The sequence below is a fragment of the Phocoena phocoena genome, chromosome 16, assembly GCF_963924675.1.
Source record: "Phocoena phocoena chromosome 16, mPhoPho1.1, whole genome shotgun sequence".
NCBI lineage: Eukaryota > Metazoa > Chordata > Mammalia > Artiodactyla > Phocoenidae > Phocoena > Phocoena phocoena.
Window position 1 is genome coordinate 5,189,257 of NC_089234.1, and position 12,711 is coordinate 5,201,967.

At 47.5% G+C, this 12,711-nt stretch overlaps 1 protein-coding gene across 1 annotated transcript in view; it reads right to left on the bottom strand.

Annotated features, from left to right (window-relative positions):
- DOCK1 (dedicator of cytokinesis 1) overlaps window positions 1–12,711 on the bottom strand; it is a 474,607-nt gene that overhangs the window by 341,660 nt on the left and 120,236 nt on the right. Inside the window, exons 15-16 of the mRNA XM_065894212.1 lie at window positions 8,381–8,451; window positions 5,657–5,763 (exon numbers count right to left, since the gene is read on the bottom strand). Coding sequence (XP_065750284.1) covers window positions 5,657–5,763; window positions 8,381–8,451 — 178 coding nt within the window. The remainder of the gene's footprint in view (window positions 1–5,656; window positions 5,764–8,380; window positions 8,452–12,711) is intronic.

Sequence of the window (12,711 nt, forward strand, 5' to 3'; positions counted from 1 at the left end):
GTGAATCACTTTGTTGTACAGCAGAAACTAACACAACCGTGTAAAGCAACTATACTTCAATAAAATAAATTTTTAAAAAATATCTGGGGCAGGGGGAGGAATGGACTGGGAGTTTGGAATTAGCAGATGCAAATTATGACATACAGGACGAATAACCAACAAGGTCCCACTGTGTAGGACAGGGAACTATATTCAATATTCTGTGATAAACCATAACGGAAAAGAATATGAAAAAGAATATATATATATATATAGACACACACACATATATGTGTATGTATAAGTGAATCACTTTGCTGTACAGCAGAAACTAACACAACCGTGTAAAGCAACTATACTTCAAGAAAATAAATTTAAAGAACAATATGCGGGGGAGGAGCATCGAGATAAAAACAAGACCATGACTCGATAGGTTCTGAAGCCCAGCGAGGCGTTCTTTACACTCTTCTCCTCATTTTCCTATATGTTTAAAATTTTCCGTAATTTTAACAAAGAGCTATCTTGAGTCCAGAGGTAGAGTTGAGCTGTCCCCTCTGCCACTTCATCTTTCCACAAAACAGGGGAATAATAAAATCAGAGGCAAAAAGAAGACAATCTTAAAAAAAAAAAAAAAAAAAAAAAAAGCCCCATAACATTGTAAAGCAACTATACCCCAATAAAAATTTAACATAGACAGATAGACAGATCGGGGCTTACCATGGCCCCTGGCACACAGTTAGAGCTCAACACTACTGAACTATCATAATTATGATCTGCATCCAGACCTCAGCACAGCGGACGGGACACCAGAGACCCCAAAGCGGTTGCCTGGGAGGCCAGAGATGGTTTCCTGGGTAGATGCAATCATATTAAAAAAAAAAAAAGAGAAGACAATCTTAATTTTATAAAACTGCTCACGGATGACCCTCCGTACCTTAACTGTCTCACTTATCTCTTTCTGTTACTCCTCCTCAAAGACACCTCCTTCCTGCGCCATGATCCATCCATTCAGAGCCCAGACCGGGAGAGACAGCCAGCTTCCCCGTGTGAACACGAGACCTCTCCTCCCTCAGGTCAAGGGAACTACACATGCATGTCACGCTTCCTTCTCTGCACTGCTCCCTGGGGAGAGAAGTGCTGGATTTGAACATGAGATAAATATGCACCGGGAGCCAGGCACTGTTCTAGGCACCAGCGATGGAGGAACAGCAAGATGAACAAGAAGGCCATGCTCCAAGGCCTCTCATTTTAAGAAAGGACCAGAGAAAACAAGCAAGCCAAGAGGTAAAACCAGGCAATGATTGCACGCTGTGGGGAGTGGCAGAAGGAGCCCAGGGGCAGTGTGTCTGGGGACATTTTATTTATGCAGGGTGATCAGAGTACCTCTCGGAGGAAGCTCTCTATGTAACCCCTTCCAGTATTTGGTCCAGGTCTATTTTCTTTTGCCCCATATTTGACATGATAGCCCCATACCCCACCACGAGGGCAGGGTCTCACCGGCCATTCTTCTAATGAATCCTCAACAAAAATGAAAAGACATGGCTAACATTTCTTGAATGTTCATGAAACACTCAGTGTAAATCTCAGTACCACACATGTATTAATCTTCAGGATACGTAACGGAGGCAAGAAGAAAAGGGCAGCTGGAGAAATTGAAGCCTGGAGGGTAACTTACCCGAGGTCACTGAGTTAGCAGGTAATAGAGGCAGGATCTGAGCCCAGGCAACGTGATCACAAAGCCCACACACACTCGCAATCCTCTCGTGAGCTGCCTGCCCTCATCCCAGCAAGGGCTTCAGACATGCGTAGTTCTTTATTAATGAGGAAGTAAAATCATTTACAGGAGAAATGATGCAAACCAGTCATTCATTTTATTTTTTAAGCAAAGCAAAGGGAGAGAGACATGTCCTCAGAGAAAAGGCTAATGTGACTGGCAACCAACCATGCACTCTGAGTCGCTGGACACCTGCCGAGGGGCTGGACCACTGGCATGGTCAGTAATCTACGGTGGCCGACGTGCAGGAGGGCCAGGTCCACACACATCTTCTGAACAGGCTTCTTAAATTCGGCGGGGAGGGGTTCTACATTTTGAGCTCTCTTTCCCCAGTACAGAAGCCAGAACTCGAATGCACAGCCACCCTTGCAACTACAACTATGTTCCAGGTTCTGCCAAGGAGGCATGACTTCTTAGGATGGCAACTGGAAATGAGCAGCGGGAGGACAGCTCTGTAAAGAGCTCTCACTTCCTTCGGACCAGGGTGGAGGGTGCAGAGGCAGTGGGAGTTGCAAGGTCCTGATTCAGAAGGAGCCTTACAGCTGGCACGGCTGGGAACAGACCGCAGTGACAGCAGCTGTGGTGTCCACACTAGCTGGGGCCAAACACAACCCGATTTGCCAAAAGACACATCTCCTGTTGTAGCCTAACAAACACAGCAGGATGCACCCTCAGTCTTCTGGTCCTTAAAGAGGACAGGAGAGGAGCCAGGCTGAGCCAACCGGGGCCCTGGAAGCCTTGGCCTGCTGGGACCCAAACCTGCCAAGGGAAGGCTTTCCTGCAGAGGAGCAATGGCAGCTTCAGAATTCACTGCCAGCCTGACTGCACCCAGATCAGCTTCCCACTTCCATCAAAGTGAGACTCTCAAAACGACGCAATAACTTTGATATTGGAGGGAGATAGAAAGAAACACTTCAGAGCGAAGCAACAAAGTGAGTCTCTTCTATGAGTGAAGCAACACACATGCTGATGAACAAAGACGTGCCCTGGAGCCCCACAGAGGAACCGGAGGAGCCAGACAGGGATGCACTCTGACCACATCCCCCAGAGAACACTGACGAAAGTCTAGCACATCCAGTAACTTGAGCAGCTAAACCTAGTTACAGCACATTCCAAAACTCTAGACACGAAGGGAGTTAGTTTGACTGATTCCACTTGGATCAGGAAAGAGGACACGGACAACTGCATTTTTTTTTTTTACAAATTAACAAGAAATGGAACGAGGCAAGAAAATCAGAGCCCTCATATCTCACCAGAAAATGGTTTGGCTTTAAATATTTACACCACATGTGGCACAGAATATCTTGCACAAGTAATGACATCTTCGTAAGAACAGACCAACTGGATGATTTCCAGTGATAATCCTTTCCTGACAAGGAGGTAAGACGGCTCTGGGTAACTCTGAAGAAGCAGGGAGCCTAAAGATGAGAAAAATCTGGGCTGTCCTTGCTGTCTTCACCCAGAAATAATCTTAAAACTCAAGCCTGTAAGCGGGGCCATTTTCACATTGGACAACGCATTCTGAAATGCTTCCAGGCAGCCAGTGAGCGTCTGGAAGTACATTTGCACTGAAGATTATGGCTTAGACAATGTCGACTGATTGGACAATTCTAGAACTGCTTGTAAGACATGAAGCCTCAGGCTAATTTTGGCTCACTTTGTCCGTGATAATTCTGGATTCATATATTTCCTACAATCTCATTTACTACGTTGGGTGCAACTGACTATTAAGATTAAATTCCTACCTTTGCAATATCTAGAAAGATACTAAGTTAATAATTCCAAAATGTTACACATCCTGACAAGACCCCGTCAAACAAAGTTAAATATTTATTTGCATGCTGCATTATTTCCAAAACAAGACTTAAGGCAGTCTATGATAAAAGACTTACAGAACAGGAGTGAAAATAGAAATGGAGCACGGTAAAGAGAACCACAACTGCCAAAAACAACAGCTGATATAATTTGCAAAAATAAATACTAAGTTTGCCTTCAAGTTATCTACTAGCTAAAGAAATAAAGTGTCCATAGAAGAAAACATTTCCTTGAAATACACTCCTTAAGAAGATCTATTTTAAAGATTTTTAGTTGAACCGTTTATGCCTTAGGTCCTTATTCAAAGGACGTGGAACAAAATTTTGCAACAGAAATTTTGAAATGTATGTAGTATGTCCTCAAGAAGGTCATCCCTGTATCAACACTCAATAAAAGCCAAGCGCAGTCAATCCGTGATAACTGTCATTTTTTTGATAACTGTTAGCTCAGTGAAGGCACTGGTGGTAGCAGCGATGGTGATGGTGATGGTGGTGGTGGTCGTGGTGGTGTGTGTTTTTGCGTGTCTTGGCGTTGGATGGCTGGAAGGAGAGATATTAGTAAGCTACCTAATAAGACCCAGATATAAAACTTTCAGGGGATCTCACCTGCTGTGGTATAAAGTTTAGTCAATATGGAAAGGAACAATGAAGCAGCATCTCCACCTATCGCCTCCATGCCTCCCTGGAGTCTCACAAAGTCCCAAGCTTTGGAAGACACCTGAAGGGTAAGCAATCCAATGTCCAGCCTTCCAAGAAGAGCCTGAAATACTGACGGGTGGGATTACTGGCTTCAGGAGATTCACGGGCTTTGAGTCCCAAATAACGGCGACACCGCTGACTTTCTTTTATGCAAGTGAGAAAGGATGTCTGTTTCGAAGGGCTGCAAAAAGCTACTCCCTTCTTGGTTTGATGTGTTTTCTCCAGAAGAACACTCCCACCCAAATGAAGTCTTAACATTCCCTCTTGACATAAGCCTTAGCTATAAGTGCAGACTCCAGTGACCTGTATCAAGTGAAATCAAGAAATAAGATGAAAAACACAGGGTCCAGTAGTCTAGATGGTACAAAGGACTAATCCAGACACACACTGAGTTCTCAACAGGGACATCTCAGGCCTGAGCTGCTCCATCCCTGAAACAACACCACACGTGAGGACAAAAGAAAATGAACAGAAGACACAAATGGAATAGAATAAATGTATGCCTCTCCATCAGAATGTCACTCAACAGTCTTCACAGTTTTCTCCAGTAAGTGAGGAAGGTTGTGGAATTATGCAAAGGTCTTAAGCTTTCAATAAAACTTCTTGACAAGTGTAAAATATTAATCCAATCTGTCCAAACAGAAAGAAAGTGATTTATTAAAAGGGAGATAACGTGTGGAAATGTGAGGTGTTCCCTGGGATAAATGAGTTGAGGAATCATTAAAATTCTTTTTCCTTTGAGCAGGGTTTGAAGAAACCCTGTCACAGAATGCAAAGTTCAGGCTAAGACATAACCATGACTTCTACATTTAAAGAAAATTTGAAATTTTTTGTTGCAATCATCTCAACGGAGGACAGTGATTGCCTCCCCAGGATAGATAATCGCACATCTTAAAGGCTACAATGTATGCTGATTATCCTAGGGCTCTGGTGTACACCTAAATTCCGAACTACGAGGTTTGTGCCTTCATTCTTCAATGATCTATTACCTACAGTATATGCCAATTACCATTCTCTGGTAAGGGCTAAATCTTCCTGTCTTGTAATGGAGCTGTTTTAATTGGCTGCAACCTCCCCACTCCTTTCTTTGTTTTTTTTGTTTTTTTTTTTTTTTTGGTACGTGGGCCTCCCACTGCCGCAGCCTCTCCTGTCGCGGAGCGCAGGCTCAGCGGCCATGGCTCACGGGCCCAGCTGCTCTGCGGCACGTGGGATCCTCCCGGACCGGGGCACAAACCCGTATCCCCTGCGTCGGCAGGTGGACTCTCAACCACTGCGCCACCAGGGAAGCCCCTCCCCACTCCTTTCGACAAAGAAGAGAGAATTCAGATGGGGTGAGGTCTACAGACAATGACAAATGTGACAATTTAAGGATTCTCAGGGTTTCACTCACCATGCTGTGTGAAGAGGTCACTGTGAATTATTTCAATCAAGCAATATAGCTTCTGAATGGTCAGCAAACCCACGGGAACATTTAGGATGAAATCAGTAAACATTTTGCTATAAAAGGAAAAACACAAGTGAAAAGAGATGCTGGAAATACTGCAAAATGACCCAGTGGGATACAAGACAGTACCGAGACGCAAGTTCAGTGAATGGTCATAAGATGCCACCAGAATGTTGGAATAGGCCCACTATACAATATGGGCCAAAATCTCTTCCAAAAGAATGATGCTTTAAAATGTTATTTTTCACTTCACACCCACTAAAATGGCTATAATCCAAAAGAGAGCCAGTAACAAGTGTTGACTAGGATGTGAAGAAACTGGTACCCTCATACCATGCTGGTGGAAATGCAAGATGGGGCAGACTTTGGAATAATGCTTGGCAGTTCCTGAAAATGTTAAACTTAGTTACCATACGACCCAGCATTTCAACTTCTAGGTATATACCCAAAAGAAATGAAAATATTTATCCACACAAGACCCTGTATATGAATCACAGCAACGTTATTCATAACACTTGAAAAGTGGAAAAACCCAGATGTCCATCAACTGATGAATGGATAAACATAATGCAGTAGATCCACACAATTCACCCATAAAAGGGAATGAAATCCTGACATTAGCAGACCTTGAAAACATTATGCTAAGTGAAAAGAAGCTAGTCACAAAAGGTCACGTATATTATACGATTCCATTTATAGGAGATGCCCAGAAAAGGTAAATCTATGCACACAGTAAGTAGGTTAGTAGTTGCCTAGAGCTGGGGTGGGAGTAGGCAATGACTCTTATTGGGCACGAGGAATCTTATTGGGGTGACAAAACTGTTCTAACAGTAGATTATGGTGATGGGGTAGAAGTCTCCTTCCTGATGTGGGAAAACAAGATGTCTTCAGCACAGGAGTCGACTGTAAAATAAAAACTGTAATGCTGAATTCTTTTAGGGGTGTGTGTTAGTGTGTGTGTACACACGCTGGCACACAAAAGATAACTAGGAAGATCCAGATCCTCGTGGAATTAACTTTGAGTTATTCTCCTGTGTGATCTCTTCTGTTTCATCAAAACATGACTCAATTTTCTAAACAGGGAAAAATACATCCATGATTTTCAATGTCATTTTTTAAAAAATCAGTAGGTAAGGTGTTGAAGAGGAACCCACGCACAGGCAGAAAGAGTCAACGGCCCAAGAGCAGATGGGACCAGTCCTGGGGAAGGGAGTCTTCCCGGGATCTCCAAGCACAAGGCACAAGCACCCGTTGTGGACATGGACGTCACCCCTCTAGTGAGCAGAGGCCTGGTCCCCATGCCCCAGGAGGACAGGCCCAGAGTATGGCCATGGCCCACCCAACTGCAGCTCCCCCCTCGTCCTCTGTTTCTCCAGACCTGAGGTTCTCAAACAGCAGCATTCATTGAAAGTGTCTGGAGGCATCATTAAAACCAAATAGCTGGGTCCCGCCCCCAATTCCTAATTCAGAAGATCTGGGAAGGAACCCAAGATGCAGCAAATTTCCAGGGGCTGCTGATACTGCCGTTGTCTGGACCACTGCCTGAGAGTCGGGCTGCAGTCACAGAGCACACAGAGACCCGGGAGGGCAGACCTGTTGCCCATGGGCCCATCTGTGCCTCCTTTTCTCATTTAGAACCTGCTAAACTATAACCAGTATTGTCAGTGCCTGGGAGCAAAAATAAATGTGTCCATGCAGGACACTAAATCCTCAGGCACATCAGACACGTGATGATTCGTGGGGAGAGCAGCTTCCCAAAAGCCCCTCACCCTTCACTTCCAAGGCATGAGTGACCTATGGTGGACATAAAGTACAGAAGGGTGACCGTTTTTCATTCCGTTTAACCACCCGAGGGACAGATGGCCCTTTACTAATATTTAGGTGGACTTTTCTGGCTGGTCAACTGGTGCCACCACCCGCAGGTAAGTTTATTGTGTCAAATGTTAAATCAAAACCCAAACAAGGAGCAGACGAGGGCTGTGCTGTGGATGTCTGGGGTCACAGAGGCCGTGCACCCACTTGCTCGAGACACCTCTTTTCCAAATGCAGTGACATCTGCACAGTGAACAACTGAGACTGAGCTTGGATGGGGACGGTGGCAAAACCGGAAAGTGAAAGGAAGGATTCAGTCCCCAGCTTGACTCCTCCATCTGAAAGCCAGTGTCCAGCTTGCCCAGAGTTTGGTTTGGTTTGGTTTTCGTTTTACTATAACCTGAGCTGACAACTTGCGGCTCCTGTCTGAGGCCCACAGCCCTTGGGCAGGAGCCCCCAGAGAGAAGCTGTATGGTAATGAGGTAGAGGAGGTGAGACACCAATATTAAAGCTCCCGAGTCAAAACGTTTAGGTGCTGAAACCCAAACCCAAACCCAAGAACCACTTATGGAATTTTAAAGTCTAAAGGATGCAAAATGCCCAATTTGTATTATGTATGCATGAGGCTATAAATAATCTTCTAAAGAAAATATTGTGACTGTTGATAGATGACACCTTTTCCACATAAAGACATAATGAGCAAAGTGTCACAGACACCATCACTAGAACATGTTCCAGAAAGAGTCAGGGCACTGAACTATGTGGACATGAGACAACCCAAGCATCCCGTGAACTAACGCCCTCAAAAGGAGGCCAAGCATGGCACACGGAAAGCCTTCGCCTTGGGTGCTTCCTTACCTGAGCTCTTTGGGATCAAATACCAATTTCACATCGTTGACAATGGTTGGCAAGTATTTCAGCGCTGCACCCTGCAAACCAAGAACAAAGAAGAATGTTGAACCTAAGGCAGCTGGCAAATCTTCATACGAAGTTCTAATTACTTTGAAAAACCACACACATACCAAAAAAACAAAGATCACTTTCCTGATGAGAAGCTGATGGTTAAACACAACGAAAACAGAGGGGAAAAAACAAAGCCTCTGATCCACAAACAGTGGAGATGTGTTAACATGGATATCCTGACACATAATAAAAGTGATATTAGCAGAAGCCAACATTCAATGCTTGCTCACGAATGCCTATACCGTACTAAGCTTTTATGTGGTTTTCCCCCTTACCCAAAGGAAATCCTAGCAAATGAAGACCTGTGCCCCCAGAAGAATCCCCCACCAACAAATTCACTGTAGCTCTACCACATTCAACAATTAGAATGACTGCCTTTGTTCCATTCCAGAAATGACTGCCTGTATATCTAGGTCCCTGAACTTGGAATCACTTTCTGCTTTAGTAACTTTATCTCCTATATTCACATTCTGTATCTTCTAGCAAACCCACACTTTCAGAAAATAAGAGTGATGGTAATAATGATAGATCCTAATACATGCTCTGCCGCTGTGCTAGACCGGTGTATATTTTATCTTTAATTCCAACAGACCTCCTACAGGGAGTTAGCTGTGCAGGAAGGCAAGGAAACTGACAATGGAGATGTTAATTACTTTGCCCCTGATCACACAGCACAGCTAGTACTGAACTGAGCTAGAATTAAAATTCAGTTTGGTGGGAAGCCAGGGCCTCAGCCCACCCTCATCTATATGCGATTGGGAAAAGGTCCTGGATTTTAAATGTTCTGATCCTGGCTGGGACGCCCCCCTCTGCCTCTGACTCTAAGTGACTCCTTCTACCAGGGGGGGCTCCCCCTTCCTGAATGAAATGGAGGAAATAATACTCATGTCAAATACCTCCAGGGGCTGCAATAAAGCTCAAAATCTAATTGAAAAGAGAACTGGATAACACTTTGAACGCTGGAAAATGCCACACCTATTACCTAAACAGCTGTTAGCATTGTTTTCCAAAAGCAAGTAGGCAGAAACCCACCTTAAACGGATTACCCAGAATATATATGGTCAACCGATTTGCAACAAGGGACAAAGGTGCCCCCTCGGCCAGCACCAAATAAAATTCCTTCCATACCTCACACCCTATATAAAAATTCACTTTAAATGGATCATAGATCTTATATTATTAAAACTATAAAACGTCTAGAAGAAGTTACTTGTGACTTTGGGCTAAGCCAAGATTTCTTTCATATGATACCAAAAGCAAAATCTGGAAAAGAAAAATATTGGATCAATTGTACATCATCAAAATGAAGAATTTCTGCTCTTCAAAAGAATTTCTGCTGAGACAAAAAAGACGAGCCACACACGGGGAGAAAATAACTGCAAAGCAAGTAAAGGCACAAGTGAAGTGAAGCTGTTTTGCCAGGATTTGGAGCCAGTCCACCTCCAAGCCCCTCAAGCCTTAACGCACCACAGTCAAGATGATCAAGGACAGGTAAGCCAAGTTTACCTCTAAATCTGCACTCCAGAATTAGTGGTGTTTTTCCCCAGGTGTTAACCCTGTCCTTCAATGCCGGCCAGATCAAGGAATTCCAACTCTCTGCTTTGAGATGCAACTTTATTTTTTATTTTTTATTTTTTTTTAGCGGTACGAGAGCCTGTCACTGCTGTGGCCTCTCCCGTTGCGGAGCACAGGCTCCGGATGTGCAGGCTCAGCGGCCACGGCTCACGGGCCCAGCCGCTCTGCAGCATGTGGGACCTTCCCGGACCGGGGCACGAACCCGTGTCCCCTGCATCGGCAGGCGGACTCTCAACCACTGCGCCACCAGGGAAGCCCGAGATGCAAATTTTGAAAAGAACCTTAAATAGAAAAAACTTCATTCTGGCTTCCAAAGTTCTGCTTCAAATACCTTAGAGTTGCTTTGAAAAAATTAAAAAATATTTACTGTGACGTTTAATAATAAGCGTTTGCACAGCTGACTGCTCGGGCCAGAAAGTGTCTTGTCTGGTTTGTGAGGGTCCCGCGGGCGAGGATGCATGAGCATGATGCGTTTTAGCCTGTACCCCACGGAGCACCATCTGCCTGGAGCAGCGTGATAAATACCATCTTACAAGGACAAACAGCGGCAAACAAGACAGGCCTTCGTGGCCCACCCTCCGCTCGCTGCCTGGGGGCCGCGGGCGCTGCCTTAACCAGGCTCCTGAGGGCTCCCCGACCCGAGGTCAGGCGACACCCACAGAGGGGGGCTGTACCCGCGGAGACCCCCAAACGCTGCTTAACAGGGAACTCTGCCGAACTGAGCCAGATCCTGGGGACGCCGCGTTTTACAGTTCATGAGGGTCACAGAGAACAGAGAGCAACCACGAGCCCACGTCAGTCCTGGATAACATAACAAGGACAGACAGACGGAATGAAGTGAAGGCGAGGGCGTGCCCCCGCACCCCATTTCCAGCTCTGTTCTCTCCGTACTCCGGCAGTCGTGGGCTCCTTTCCACCTTCCGCCTTCCCCCAGTGACTGTCTCAGCCTCTCTTCGCTCTCCTCCAGCCCAGGATCCCACCCGCTTTTCGCTCAGCTCACCTCCTGCTTCAGGGAAAACCAAAACCATCAGAACAGGCTGGGCAGTTCTGCCCACCACTCAAGCCAAAATAAGCCGGACGCCCGGCCTCTGCCTGTCCCTCCAGGCAGACGGAGGGAGCACCTGCCTCCACGGGGTGGGGGTCGGGGGATCCTGCCGGCTGGGCACGGGCCCTGCCCCACCGTCTGATCGAGCACCTCCTGCATTTTCCTCCACACTCCAGCCCACGCCAGCTTCTCCCCTTGAAAGCACCCAGAGCCCCAGGCTCCCCGCCACCCAGCCCAGCACAGACAGCTCCCAAGCTGTGCACTCACCCCGGTGTCCAGTAACCAACGCACTCCCCCGACCTCTCCAGCCGCCATCAAGTCTCCATCCCTGCCAAGGCCACAGCGACTCCAGGCCTTCGCTTAGGTGACCTTCCCATGACACTGCTGTGACCCCTCATTTCCCGGAGCATCCACAGCCCTGCCAGGGCGACCACCTTCCTCTGTCCCCGGCCCCTCCCTTAAAGGTGGGTGTCCTTGCAGTCCCGTTCTAGACTTTTCTCCCCCCTCTCCATACCCCTCAGGAAGCCCCCTGCAGCCAGCTTCGGACGCCTAATGCCTGTCTCCCAGGTCACCTCTCTCCTGAGCTTCACAGTCACACACCCGGCGGCCACTGGACTCGTGGCTGCCCCACAGATGCTGCAGACGCCCCCTGCCTTAGAGGGGGCCCTACCCTTCGTCCCGGAGCTCCAGGCTCAGGGCGCTGCACCCGGGAGCCCCCAGGTCACACGCTCAGGGTGCTGCGTTCGGCACAGCCCACTTCTGACCAATCACAGAGCCCGGTGGATCCTCACTATTCCACACCCCCTGCCTCTACTGCCTTCTCCATTTCTATAGTGGCCACCACCCGGCCCACGCCTCTAGTGTCTCCCTCCGGCAGGAAGGCACGGCCTCCTAAGGGGCCTCCCGCCTCTGCTCTGACCTCCTCAAGGTCACGTCCCACTCGCAGCCAGAGTAGCTTTCCTAAGATGCAAATCTAACTGAGATACTTGGGTGGCAACGCCCTGCTCCTGGGATACAGGCCTGACCACCCAGCATCCTCAGAGGCCCGGGCCCCACCTCCCCCATGTCCCAGTCAGGGGGGCCTCCACCTCCACCTGCAGGACGCTTTCCAACAATGTGGAGCCTCTTTCAGTCTCCCCCATGCTACGGACCTCTCTGCCAGCTCCGAGGCTGTGCCCATGCTGTTCCCTCCTCCTGGGTCACTGTGTCCCCCACTCCTGCCGCTGGTCCTAAACACGCAGAGGTAACCTCGCGACTCCTCAGCCCTTAGCCATCGTTTTCCTCAAGACACACGGATTCCGGGTCAGCCATCGAGGAATATTACCGCACTGGGCCGTGTGTCTGCAGCCCCCCGACCAGGGTCTCACGGCTGTTGCCCGGCCAAGGACCCTCGACACAGTAGAGCCTCCATGACTCCCTGACCCACAGAGCTTTGCCCAAAAGCACCTCTTTAACCTCAAGAGACTCTGCACCTCTTTGCTTTGCACCCACTGAAATCGGCCTCGTCAGCTGAGAGACCCAGCTGTATCCCCTCCAAGAAGACGATCAGCCAGAAGAGGCCGAGGGAACCCTGAGGTCCCCGCAGCGCAGCCCAAGCCTCCTGGGA